At 33.9% G+C, this 14,397-nt stretch overlaps 1 protein-coding gene across 16 annotated transcripts in view; it reads left to right on the forward strand.

The window, feature by feature from the left end:
* Positions 1–14,397, forward strand: part of OSBPL8 (oxysterol binding protein like 8) — a 157,149-nt gene that overhangs the window by 129,989 nt on the left and 12,763 nt on the right. For all 16 annotated transcript variants that reach the window (XM_086712761.1, XM_086712760.1, XM_086712763.1 and 13 more), the window contains 7 exons: positions 150–231; positions 501–599; positions 2,537–2,633; positions 7,612–7,710; positions 10,021–10,118; positions 11,979–12,068; positions 13,576–13,712. In XM_086712761.1, the coding sequence (XP_086568887.1) occupies positions 150–231; positions 501–599; positions 2,537–2,633; positions 7,612–7,710; positions 10,021–10,118; positions 11,979–12,068; positions 13,576–13,712 (702 nt within the window). The remainder of the gene's footprint in view (positions 1–149; positions 232–500; positions 600–2,536; positions 2,634–7,611; positions 7,711–10,020; positions 10,119–11,978; positions 12,069–13,575; positions 13,713–14,397) is intronic.

The raw sequence follows: 14,397 nt of genomic DNA on the forward strand, positions 1-14,397 counted from the left end.
AAAAATAAATAAATGTAAAAAAAAAATTTTTTTTTTAAATATGACTTACACTTTCCAATCATATACTCAGTTGGTTTACTTGATAAATACGAGGGAGAATTTGTGAGATATTTTGTAAAAGTTTTGTTTATACCATTTGGTGTTTTTAGGGCTGCTCTTGAAGAAAATCCTTACTTCCGTTTGAAGAAAGTAGTGAAATGGTATTTGTCAGGATTCTATAAAAAGCCAAAGGTAATGTTTATATTTAACTTTCTTTAGCCTAATATGAGTTCTTTATTTTTTATGTTATCTTTATCTATTGAAAAGCATTTCAGGGCCTCTGAGTTAGAAAAATTGTAAAATACTTAATCATTTAGACCTATATTATGATTGAAGTTACTTCACTTTATTTCCTGTCTCTACTGTGAAATTTTATAAGGATAAGAGTTAAACCCATTTTGACTGAGAGGAGGTGAAATCTTCCAGATGTGTATTTTGAAACTTGTATGTTTTTTTCCTAGGGACTGAAGAAACCTTACAATCCTATACTTGGTGAGACTTTCCGTTGTTTATGGATTCATCCCAGAACAAACAGCAAAACATTTTATATTGCTGAACAGGTATTAGAAGTGCATGTTACAGAAACAAAACTGGTTCGGAAGTTACTGGGATATTTTAATAAAAAATATTAACTCAGTAAACTCACTGTTGATTATTAACCTTTCTTATTAGTGAACATTTGGTAAGCACTTAATCTTTTAGTACTGAATATGACTAAATACCATACTTATAGGTATTACTATTATAGTCATGGAATCCTGTGACCAAAAATAAATATGTTTCCTGAGCCATCCTCCCACACCGGTTTTGTTTTCTTTGTGACCAAAATTGTTCAGTGGTTTCCTATTTCCTAAATCAGATTTTACACCTGTCTGTCTGGCATTCAAGGTCTTCCTTATCTTTCTAAATTAATCTCAAATTTGATGCCTTTCTGAACCTTTGGCAGTAGTTAGACCTGTCTGTGCATTTACAACTAGGTAACCTGATATTGTACTTTTTGGCCTCATTATTTTTAAATTTAATTCTCCCATCCCAATATTTCTTCTTGGCTATTTTCCATCTAAATCAATCCTAACCTACTCCTCTTTCATGATCCAAGTGACTACACCTCCCACTGATTTCTCTCTTCTATATTCTTTTTTGTGATATCCATTAAGCTGTTATTTTAACACTTCCATTAACTTTTTACAGAATATTTATTTCCCTAATCAAATTGTCAGCTCCTCGAAGGAATGCCCTTCTTACAAATCTCTCTTTTTGTTGTATATATAGTAGGCAGTCAAAAATATTTCTTAATTTTGGGACTGCTGGCTGGCTCTGTCAGTGAAGCATGCAACTCTTGATCATAGGGTTGTGAGTTCGAGCCCCACGTTGAGGGTAGAGATAAAATATCTTTAAAAATTTTTTCTTGGTTTTAATCTTTCATTAATTTAGACATATATACATCTTACTCATGATTCTCAATCTTTCCCCCGTCCTCCCCTTTACTCCCTGGTCCTGAGGAATATGACATTATTTCTCAATAACAGTGACCCCTTACTATAATAATTCTCATGAGAAGTTCAAGAAGAATGAGGAGACTATGTTTCATTTGAAAAACCTTCCTCTTCCCTAGAAATTTTGATATACGTTTCGAATTGAAACCACTTATCTGTGTATTAATTTTTTAATTGATTATGCCACCTTGCATTTTAGTTCATTGTAAATCCTTGCTAAATTGAGAAGCTTGAGAAGAGTTTGATTTTAGCTTTGACTCATTTCAGAAAACATAATGTGTATATATTTTGAAAATATTAGATGACTGAAGTATCATTTGTTAAAACTTTTGTTTCCTACAGCCTATTAAGTAATCTATACAAAAATAGCCACTGTATTAGTTATCCATTGCTGTATAAATAAATGGCTTCCAAAATTTAATGGCTCAAAACAAACATTTATTAGCTCCTGCAGTGTGGTTTAGCAATCTGAGAGCTGCTTAGCTGGGTGGTTCCGGCTCAGGGTCTCTCATGAGTGTGCAATCAAGATGTCAGCCAGCTTTGCAGTCATCTAAAGACTTAACTGGGCTGAAAGATATCACTTCCAAGCTCATCACATGGCTTTTGACAAGAGCACTCAGTTCCCCTCCACATGGGCTTCTCCGTAGAGTTGTTCACAACAGGGAAGCTGGCTGCTCAGAGCTAATGATCTGAGAGGGAGAGAGAGAGACCAAAACGGATGGTGCATTATAGCTTAATTTCAGAAGTGACATACTATCACATTTATACAAACTTGGTTTGGTACACTGTAAGAGGAGCCTATCTAATGTGTGAATACCAGAAGGTGGTTTCCTTGGGAGATATCTTGGAGGCTGATTACTATAATCAATGTTTAATTTTACCACTTACCAAACATTTCTTCTTACTAATTATTAGAGTATACGGTTAAGACTTGAACTTTGACAATAGTACAATAATATGCTTATGTTACTGTATTTTATGTTTTTTTCTGTGTTCAATAGGTATCCCATCATCCACCAATATCTGCCTTTTATGTTAGTAACCGAAAGGATGGATTTTGCCTTAGTGGTAGTATCCTGGCTAAGTCCAAGTTCTATGGTGAGTTTCCCCTTGTCTCAGTCTGCCCCCTTTTTCTGGAAGGTAGTATTTCCTGGTGAGCTTTTCTATGGACAATGTCTTGGGTTGTTTTCAGAAAGGAATTTATATGTCATTTTAAGTATCATCTTTACTTGGATAATGGCCTTTCCTTTGTGGTGTTTTTCTTTGCCCATTCATAAGTATGATTCATAAATAGGACTCATTTTGTATAAGTATTCATCACATACGTGTAAATTCATCACAAGCACCATTTATCAAAAGATGGAATGACCACTCTTAGCCATTTTAGTACATAATGTATTTTTTTGCTTTTAGTCCCACTGAAGATTTTTGTTCTATCTCATTGTATCTGAGGGGTTGGTCATTCTATTTAGTCTTTGAATAAAGAGGGAAAGAATACAAGTACAGTTAGAATACTTGGTCCAGGGTCAGTCAGTAATGATCATTAGTCTTGGGCCAAACAACATACTAATAAAAACTTTCATTAGTATAAGGGAAAATAGTGAAATATGGTTATTATAGGAAACCTTAATCTAAAAACTATGACAATTCAAATAAGCAAATGGCTAAAGCTGTATACTAGTAGAACGTATTTAACCTTAATTGCTTTTGTTTTTTAAAATTAATTTTTAAGTGGAGAAAAATCAATGAATTAAATGAAGAATTTTAAATCTGAGAGAAAAAAATAATTATTGTAAGATTGGGGAAATATGTCAGCAGAAACCAAAGGTCTGGTTACCTGATAGAGTGGAGAACCATAGATGGGTCTATAACAGGGAAATCTAACAATAGTTTTTGATAAAAGAATATGGTATATGCCTTTATATTTCTTTAAAGTATCCTTTATGTGTTTTGATGTTTGGGGTCTTGATTTTGGTTTTTTGCCTAGTTTTACATTTTGCTTGTTTTAGAAGATGATTTTTTTCTTCTATATTTAGGTGGTTCTCTCCCTGCTTACCTCCCGTCCCTCCATGCCCCTCCTCTGATTATAACATAAATGACTTTTATGAGCATGTGTTCTGTACCTGAGAAATTTTTATGAGTACCAAGTGCATCGCTCACTTTCTGGGATTACTTCAGCAGTTAGCCTTGTTTTTTTTCTGTTACATTATGATTTGTGTATATCAGAGCTATCTGTTACTTTATATTTTGAAAGAATTTACAAAATTCAGGCCTTGTAGGGGCACTTTTTTGATAACTTCCTCCTTCCATTTGGTTTTTGAATTGTTTGTATAGAAACTGCTAGGTGCGTTGATAGTTTATATTGGTCTAGGAATTAATTTTTTTTTAGTCTAAATGAAGCTAAACTTAAAGACATCTGGATAGAGTGTATTCCTCTTAACATGTAGTTTGTTTCTTTCTTGACGTTTTGTAGTTAATGAAAAATTTAAAAGGTGTGTTATGCAAGCATTAAGTACAGTTGAGTGGCTATATGAATACATTTTAAGACAAAGTATTAACAGAGTAAGAACATTTCATGAAGATAAAAGGTTTAATACATCACCATAATAATAAATGTATGCCTAACCACAGAACTTCAAAATACATGAAGCAAAAATAGAATTAAGGGGAGAAATAGGCAATTCTAGAACCATGGTTGTACACTAACACTCTCTCCTCAGCAAATGAGACAACTAGATAAAATATAAGCAAAGACATGTAAGACCTGAAGAACACTATCAACCACCTTACCCTAATTGATATTTCTAAAATATTACAACAGACAATGACAGAATACACATTAGTTTTAAGTATATATATGGTATTTTCACTGGTAATGATGATATTTGATGACAAAATAACTCTCCATAAGTTTTAAAAGAATTCATACAGAGTATGTTTTGCAACCTCAAGGAAATAGAATTAATTTTTTTTTAATGTTTATTTTTGAGAGAGATGGAGACAGAATGCGAGTGGGTTAGGGGCAGAGAGAAAGGGAGACACAGAATCCGAAGCAGGCTCCATCCGGGTTCCGAGCTGTCAGCACAGAGCCCGACATGGAGCTCTTAACTTACGAGCTGTGAGATCATGACCTGAGCCAAAGTCGGACGCCACCCAGGCGCCCCTCAAGGAAATAGAATTAGAAACGAATAATAAGATACCAAGTTAAACTCCAAATATTTAGTAATCCAACAACACACTTCTACAATCCATGGACCAAAGAAGAAATCGCAAGAGAAATTAGAAAATATTTTAAGCTAAATGATAATAAAAATGCAACATACCAAAATTGGTGAGATGCGGCAAAAGTGGTGTTGAGAGGGGAATTTATAACTTTAAGTTAGAAAAGAAGAAAGATCTAAATCAGTGATCTACCCTATGAAATTAGAAAAAGAGCTAATTAAGTTCAAACTAAGTAGAAGAAAGGAAATAATGAAGAGCAGACGTCAGTGTAGAATGTAGACAAACAGTACAGAAAATCAGAAATTATAAGAGTTGATTGTAGACTGATCAAAAAAAGGTACAAATCAGGAATAAATGAGCAGAATCACTACTGATCCTACAGATACTGAAAGAATGATAAGGAAACATTATGAACAATAATGTTCCTTAGAACAGCTTAGATGAATTGGGCAAATCCCTTGAAAAATAAAAATTACCAAACTGACCCAAGAAAGGCATAAAATTTTAATAGTCTTAAATCAGGGAAAGAAATTGAATTAGTAATTTGAAGTCTTCCTTCAAAGATATATTCCAGTTCCAGATGTTTTCAGTTCTTCTAAACATTTAAAGAAGAAATTATACCACGGCACCTGGGTGGCTCAGTCAGTTGAACGTCCGAATTCGGCTCAGATCATGATCTCACGGCTCATGAATTTGAGCCCCACGTCGGGCTCTGTGCTGCCAGCTCTGAGTCTGGAGCCTGCTTCGGATTCTGTGTCTCCATCTTTCTCTGCCCCTTGCCTGCTCATGCTCTGTCTTTGTCTCTCTCTGTCTCAAAAATAAACATTATGGGGCACCTAGGTGGCTCAGTCAGTTAAGCGTCAGACTTAGGCTCAGGTCATGATCTCATGGTTCATGGGTTCGAGCCCCGCATCAGACTCTGTGCTGACAGCTTGAAGCCTGGAGCCTGCTTCAGATTCTGTGTCTCCTTCTCTCTCTTCCCCTTCCCACTGGCACCCTGTCTCTCAAAAATATATAAACGTTAAAAAAAGTTTTGGAAGAAAAAAATTAAAAAGTAATCATTAAAAAAAATTTAATATATATAATACCAAAATATATACCAAAGAAATAATACCAAAAACAAAAAAAACCCAATCTATACAACTTTTTATAGAAAATAAGAGGAAATGTTTCTCAGCTCATTTTATGAGGCCTACATACCCTAATCCCAAAACCAGATATTATAGGAAAAGTACATATTATTATCTCTCATGAATATATAGTACATGCAAAAATCCTTACCAAATTAGTAACAAATCAGTATTTATGAAGAGTAGTATACATAAAAGGATATATTAAAATGATACATATCATGATCAGTTTATCAAGTGGGATTTGTCTTAAAGGCACAGGTTGGTATATCATTGAAAATTGGTGTAGTTCATGTTAATAGAATAAAAGAAAACCATATTTTAATAAATGCAGAAAAAGCATTCGACACATTTCAACACCCACTCATAATAAAATCTCTTAACAAACTAGGACTAGATTAAAGGTATCTGTGAAAAATAATAGCCAGCTTCATACTCTTAAGGTGAAAATTAAATAATTTTTACTTAAGATCAGGAACAAGGCAAAGATGTTGACTGTCACTACTTCTTTATAAAATTGTTACTAGAGGTTGTAGCCAATGCAGTAGGCAAGTTAAAGAAAAAGCATACAGATTAGAAAGGAGGAAGTTAAAAACCATATGCATACCTAATCTATATAGAAAATTCTCAAGAGTATACCAAACACTACTAGAACTAAAAAATGAGTTTAGTAAGGTTGCTGGATACAAGGCCAAAATAAAAAGTCAGTTGTATTTCTGTATACTCAAAATGAACACTTGCAGAATGAAATTTAAAAACAACTCATTAATTATAATAGTATGTGAAAATAAAATATTTAGGAATAAAATAATAGATGTATAAGACTTGTACACTGAAAAACTAAAAAAGCATTGGTGAGGAAATTAAAGAGAATTTAAATAAATGTTGTTAAAATGGTATGAAATGTTGGTACAACAGCATGGATGAATCTGGGAAACATTTTGCTAAGTAAAAGAAGTCAGACACTGTAAACTATTTTATGATTCCATCTATACAAATTCTAGAATAGGTAAAACTACAGTGATGAAAAACAGACCAGTGTTTTCCTGAGGCTGGAGGAAGGGGGAACTCTTATGGGGCTGATGCAAAGTTCCATATCTTGATTGTGATGGTGATGGTTATGTGACTGTATACAGTTGTCAAGAGTATCAAAATACACACTTAAAGTGGGTCACTTATTGTATGTAAACTGTACCTCAATAAAACTGATGATAGGGGAAAAGAAAAATACACTTGGGAGAAAAGCTAGAAGAAAATACCATGAAATTCTATCATCAATTGCATTTTGATGGTTTGTGCTTATGTTTTCTTTTTCTAAATTATCTATGGTAGTATTGTGTCCATTTTAGTACTTAAAGCTTGGGACTTAACTATGTAACTTGCAGATAAATAATAATGTTTTTATTCAAACTTTAGATACATTAAGCCATACCATAAAGCAATGTTTTATTGCACGTCCCACACTTCTAAGATTTTTAAGAGCCTCATATAAAATAACATAATAAGCACATAACTGTACCTTTTTAACGTGCTCATTTTATAAGACCAGGAATATGGGTCATGTATGTTTTGGATATAAGATAACAAATATATATTTGGGCACATTGAGATTGAGACGTTTTTAAGACATTCCACTGTAGATCTATGAAGGGTGTCCTAAATATATTTTATTTTGAATTGGTTGCATTGGTTTTGTTAAATTTAATAAATAATATTTAATTTAGGAAATTCATTATCCGCAATATTAGAAGGAGAAGCACGATTAACTTTCTTGAATAGAGGCGAAGATTATGTCATGACAATGCCGTATGCTCATTGTAAAGGTAAGTATTTCCCATACTTGAGTTAGATATTCCTTAAACCTGTTTAAGTAAATGTATATGGCTGTAATCTGTAATGGTTGTGTTTTCTGATTGATGGAGTCAGCCTTTCATTTGAAAGTGTCCTTGGTTTATAGGTACTGAAGATTATTGCTATCATCTGCTGAATATTTCTGTGGTGAATTAATTCACCTACATCAGACTTTTTATAAAACATACCTAGTTGGAAGAGGCTGATTTATAATAATCGAATTTCATTTGCCTAATGTGCAGGTTTTAAAATTGATGAAACTGCCCATTATTTCAAAATCTTCAAAAGTGATTTTCATTTTCTTGTACTACCACCCCCTATTAAAATTTTAATTTCCTGCTTCTCATTGTACTAAATACTTTAAAAATGTTTCTTATTCTCATTTGGCAATTTCTTAAAAACTAATGTATTATACTTTCCCCCCATTATTAAAGATAGTTAAAATTAAAATAAAGATACTAAACTATCATTTACAACAGGCCAGGTACCCAGCCATTCTGTGCATTTACATTTATCAACTCATTTAGTCATTCCAGCAGCCCTATAAAGTAGATAATATTGTCTCTGTTTTATGGATGTGGAAAATGAGGCACACAGAAGTTAATTTGCCAGAGATCACATAGCTAGGATGTTGCAGAGTCAAGATCTCTGTGACCTGTACTACTATACTGTAGGGCATCAGCTTGGTCATTATCTGTATACTCCTTTCCAGCCCATTTTTTAAAAATAACTTTTTTGGGTACTTATCCTCTTTTAGGGACTGATTCTTGTAAACATGGAAATTATTTAATGTGGCCTCATTTTACAGAAACAAAAACCGAGAGTTTTAAGAATCTTACCTAAGGCCAAATGAGCTACTTAGTAAGAACGTTGAGACTAAACTCTAGGCTTGTTGACTCCTATCGACTGTAACATGGACCTACCTTGTGTGAAGTACAGGAGTGGCCACCTTGTGGCCTCAGGCTGGATGACTCTTAGAGCTTCATGTGTGGTTCTTAAAATAGACATGAAGTGAAATATCTGAAATTATGAACGGAATTGATAAGAAATATATTTTTAAATTTTATATCATTTAGAATAAACAAAATAGTATTTTATATAGATACCCAATGCCGGTGGCTTTTTTTTTTTTTTTTTTTTGGCATGAAAAAGGAGACTATAATAACCCCTTTGTGAATGAGCATAGGAAATAATGATTGCTTTCTACCCTTGTGTATTTTCTAAGATGTGTTCCCCAAATCATTAATCTCACAAATTGCTTTACAAAAGGAGTTCTACAGCCAAATAAGTATGAGAAACATTGCATAGTCTGGTCCCCTCTTGGAAATTAACATTGTACATTTGCATATTAAAGGCAGCTTTAACAGTTTCATACAAGAACACACATAGTTTAACAAAGTTAAATGAATTTTCTCAACTTTTCACCACAGAACCTATTTTTGAGGGAATTTTTTTATATGTTTGTCTTATTTATACAGTTGATTCTTGTTATTTGTAATAGCTATGTTCCATAAAGTTACCACAAACACTGTTTTAAAGAATACTAAACTATTGATCCTAGGGGGAACACAAGGTTAGGTTCCTGTGAGCCTCTTGACACATTTTCATCAATCAATCAATCCATAACCTTGTTTCTATTCAAAGACGCCTTATTATATATTATTGATTCATTAACATTGAACTGACAGCCAACAGCACTATAACTCATGCCTGAGTCAAGCTTTAACAAGATACATTATAGCCTTCTGTACTTAGAAATGCTGTACAGTACATTAGCACTGCATTTGGGGGTCATTTTTAAACAACAAAATCCCCAACAAAACACCAAAATGTGAAAAATGTGGCACTTAAATATACTGCAGAAAAGGCACTTATTTACCAAATGAGAGATGAAACCAGAAGGCAGTGTTACCTTGTTCAACCTCAGCTGGCAGTTTGCACATTGGACAACTCAAATTTTTCACCACTCTGTGCATGTCCATGAATGATTACAAAAGTGCTGTGAGTATTTATTTGGGGATTGCTAATATATTTTCATAAGAATGTGAATTCTGAAATAGTTCCATCTACAAATGGAATGGAATCTGTAAATAATTGTATCCTGTATTTAAGTCCTACAGAAACAACTTTATGTGTATGCTACTGATTGTTATTGGGTGGGACAGAATGCTCTTGAATTATTGGTTTTTCCTAGAAGGAGATTAGATTATAAAGTTCTGCTGGTTACTAAGCCAGTATTGCTCTCTCTCCAACCTTTTGTCAAAATTGTTTTTTTTCTTTAGGAATTCTTTATGGCACAATGACACTGGAGCTTGGTGGAATAGTCAATATTACGTGTCAAAAAACTGGATACAGTGCAATACTTGAATTCAAACTAAAGGTTAGTAGGGATAAAAGGTATCACCCAATTAAAGAAGATCTGTGCTATAAATATTGAACAAAGAGCACAGTTTAGTTCCTTATTAAAAAATAAATATAAGAACACAGAATTCATCAAAAGACAGCCTTGGCAGATCCAAATCCACACAAAACCATCATTTTTTTTTGTTTTAATTTTAATTAATAAAACTGTTGGTATAGTATAACAAATGAGATATATGGAGTAAATGGATAGAAATTTCTCAGTAAATTAAAACATTACAAAATACCACAAAGCATGTATCAGCTTGAGCTATAGTTGTGTACACTAAGAATTGTATGCCTAACAATTTACTCCAAAACTCACAGCCTTAAAAACAACCTTGTTCTGATCCATAGGGGTTCTATAATTTGGACAGAGAATATTGCGGATGGCTTATCTCTGCCACATCATGTTTGGGGCCTTAGTTGGGAAGCCTTGCAGGTTGTGAGTGACTCAGCAACTGGGGCCAATAATCTGAAGGCTCAGTCACTTCCATGTCTGGTGCCTGGACTGGGAAGACTAAAAGACTGGAACTACTGATCTGAGCACCTAGTATATGTGGCCTTTCCATTTGGCTTGGCTTCCTTACAGCATAGTGGCTTCAAGGTAGTCAGACTTCTTACTTGGTGGCTCAGGGTTCCAAGTGCAAGTGTTGTTGTGACCAGGGTGGAAGCTGTATTGCCATCCATGACCTGGTCTCAGAAGTCAAATTACATCACTTCCACCATTTTCTATTAGTTGAAGAGTTATAAGCTCACTCAGATTCAAGGGGAAGGGGCACCTGGGTGGCTCAGTTGGTTAAGCATCCAACTTCGGCTCAGGTCATGATCTCACGCTTCATGAGTTTGAGCCCCATGTCAGGCTCTGCCCTGACAGTACAGGGCCTGCTTGGGATTCTCTGTCCCTGACCCTCCCCCACTTGCACTTTCTCTCTCAAAATAAATAAATTAAAAAAAAAAAAACAACTTCAAGGGGAAGAGATATGGACCCCACTTCTCAGTGGGAAGATGGCCATCTTTGGAAAATTCTCTCTGCCTCTGAGTGAAAGGGAAATTTAAGACCTTTTCACCATGGCTGCTATTGGTATAGGACAATATATTCAAAGAATATTTCTATGAACTGTTTAATATTTGTTAAATTTCTCATATGTTGCTATCTAGCCGATCAGCAACTTTGTTCTAATAAAAAGTATCTCTTTTAAGTATTATTTGGTGCAGTGCCCTTTGTTGTTTTTTTTTTTAATCTTAGCAAATTTTTTTTTTGTATGGTGATAGTGTTATTTGAAAATCATGACTAAAGATGTTTTAAGTAATTTATGATACTTTTAAGGGTTAGATTGGAACATCAAAATTTTGTCACAGATGAGCGACATTAGTAAGGCAATATAGTAACTCAAAGTGTTTTCCTTATAACTTAATTTTGGAGGATTTTTGGTTAAGTATTGTTTTACTGTTTAGTTTTGAAGGCAGGGGTATTATTACTTCTAACAGATGAGTTAAGTCCCTTAAGTCTACTGAATTGTTATTGCTTAAACATACCGTAGCATTGACAGCTCAGTTGAGTCAGGAGAGAGCAGAGAGCATGAGTTATCATTTGTGATCTTTCTCAACATGTTTACTTGGACTTCACACAGTCTTGTTTATTTTTACCTATTTTTTCCACAGCAACAAATTCCGATTTCATTGAACGTTTCTGACTAAAATTTGAGTCAGCATTTCACCCTTCATGCTTTAGTAGCACTGTAACTATATACTTACTTCTTTCGTTTGTTTTTGTCTACATTATATGTAAATATAAGATAAAAGTAAACTCTTTCTGTAACATTTTCTCTTTTAAAAGCCATTTCTAGGTAGTAGTGACTGTGTTAATCAAATATCAGGGAAACTTAAATTGGGAAAAGAAGTCCTAGCTACTTTGGAAGGCCATTGGGTAAGTATTTTTCTATTTTAACTTTAACAAAAAGAATTTTATTCTGTGAAAAAAATTAAAAATCACATTTTAAAAGTTCACTTATTCCATTGCTAAAAACATCACTATTCACTATAAGCTTCAGCTTAACAAATATTTTGGCATTGATCTGTTATCAACAATATTTAGTGTCTTGTAATAATACTTTACCTTTCCAAAAGTTTAATTCAATAAAAATAGCTAACACTTATCATTTAGAATATACTGCATTGTTTAAAAATGTTACTCGTATTGACTCATTTGATACTGAATAACTGTATGAAGTGGGTAATACTGTTTCCGTATTACAGAGGAGGACACTGAGGCACAGAGTTTAAACAGTTTGCTCAAAGTGATGGAGCAAGAGTTCCAGCCTGTGCACTCTGGCTCCAGGGCTGGCTGCTTCTCGGAGCAGTGTCCTGCCCCTCACCTAGAAGAAAGAGGCATTTCCAGTTAGAGTTACAGTTCCTTTTCAGGGACATGGAAAGGGTATAGTGGTATTTGGAAGCAACAGCTTTTATTTATTTCTCTGCTGACCTAAATTCGCACTTACCTAATTTTGTTAAGAGGAGCTTAAATGAAAAACGGTATATCATGGTACTGCCTAGATGCACTGTCACTGTGAACACTGAGTGTATGCTGTTTTCTGCATTATAATCAGAAAATGATGAGAAATGTGATGAGAAAGTGAAACTGGATCTGGAGATTCAACCAAGAGGCCGCATATGCTCTGTAGCATATGCTCTGTAATTTTAGAATTTTACTTCTATCTGGGGCGCCTGGGTGGCGCAGTCGGTTAAGCGTCCGACTTCAGCCAGGTCACGATCTCGCGGTCCGTGAGTTTGAGCCCTGCGTCAGGCTCTGGGTTGATGGCTCGGAGCCTGGAGCCTGTTTCCGATTCTGTGTCTCCCTCTCTCTCTGCCCCTCCCCCGTTCATGCTCTGTCTCTCTCTGTCCCAAAAATAAATAAACGTTGAAAAAAAAAATTTTTTTTAAATAAAATTTTACTTCTATCTAAAAATCATTTGGAAAAAAAGATAGAACTATCTTTTTTTTTAAAATGAAATTTCTAACATTGTACTCAAATTTTTAATGCTAAGAAAGGTTCTTTGAGGTTTGTGTTGAGTACGTAGATAGCAGCATCTCATTGTAGCTGTTAGCAAATACTGTGCTCCTCTGTGACAATTCAGAAATCGTTGTTGAGGTTTTGCAAGTAATTGTTGGAAATTTGTTTATTAAGTAAAACTTGTGAAATCTCCTGAACTTTTTTGTGTGTTCAACCAAAAGTTTTAAATGACTAGAAGTACTTATTTAATGGTTTTATGAAATGACAAGACATTTGGAGCTTTTAGAAAAGTGCTAGTTGTATTTGTTTTAGAAATGTGTTTAACTGTGGGATTAAATACAGGAAAAAATTTTTATATTACTATACTAAATAATCCTAATTTAAATAATGATAGTTCTTTAATTTTTAATTTCTTTAAATACAGGACAGTGAAGTTTTTATTAATGACAAAAAGACTGATAATTCAGAGGTCTTCTGGAATCCAACACCAGACATTAAGCAGTGGAGATTAATAAGGCACACTGTAAAATTTGAAGAGCAGGGAGATTTTGAATCAGAGAAGTAAGTATACCATTTTTCAGCCAACTTCATGAGCATCGAAGAGTATTTTTTAACCCCTCAATAGTTGGCCACTTTTCTCTGTCACTTTTCAGTCACATTTTAATTCAGCAAAAATAGTTTAACATTTGTGCGATGTGACAGGATTTTTTTTTTTTGTATATGTGAATGTCAAATAAATATGCAAATCATACTAGTTAAAAAATCGTACTGGTTTTCTGCAGCTCTAAACTAAAACTTCCCATTTTTTCCTTTCTCTTATCTGCTCCAGGGCCTATTTAAAAACAAAAGCTTTTGTTTGTATAAAATTATGGGACTAATTATTCTTGATTTGCAAAATATATGAACTATGTCACTGGATATGCAGGCTTCTAGAGGACTTCCATTAGTTGAGCAATAATTAAAGACATAGTTTCTGTTCTTAAGTCATGGAATTCTTGCTGCATCTCTTATGCTTTTGAACTAAAAAATTATATGAATATTGCCCAGTTTTATTCTTGCTATATTTATTTGTGTTAGAAGTTTTCTGTGTAAAACACACTCTACCAGGTACTTTTTACACATTAGTTTAGTCCTCACTACATGTTCTCACATGCATATCATTCTTTGTCATGGCGATTCAAGTCTGTGTACTTTTCTTTTGCACCCAAAATTGGGACTGTCAGAAATGAAAGAATATGTATGCGGC

This window comes from Puma concolor, chromosome B4, assembly GCF_028749965.1.
Source record: "Puma concolor isolate L17-30 chromosome B4, mPumCon1.1.hap2, whole genome shotgun sequence".
NCBI classification, from domain to species: Eukaryota; Metazoa; Chordata; class Mammalia; order Carnivora; family Felidae; genus Puma; species Puma concolor.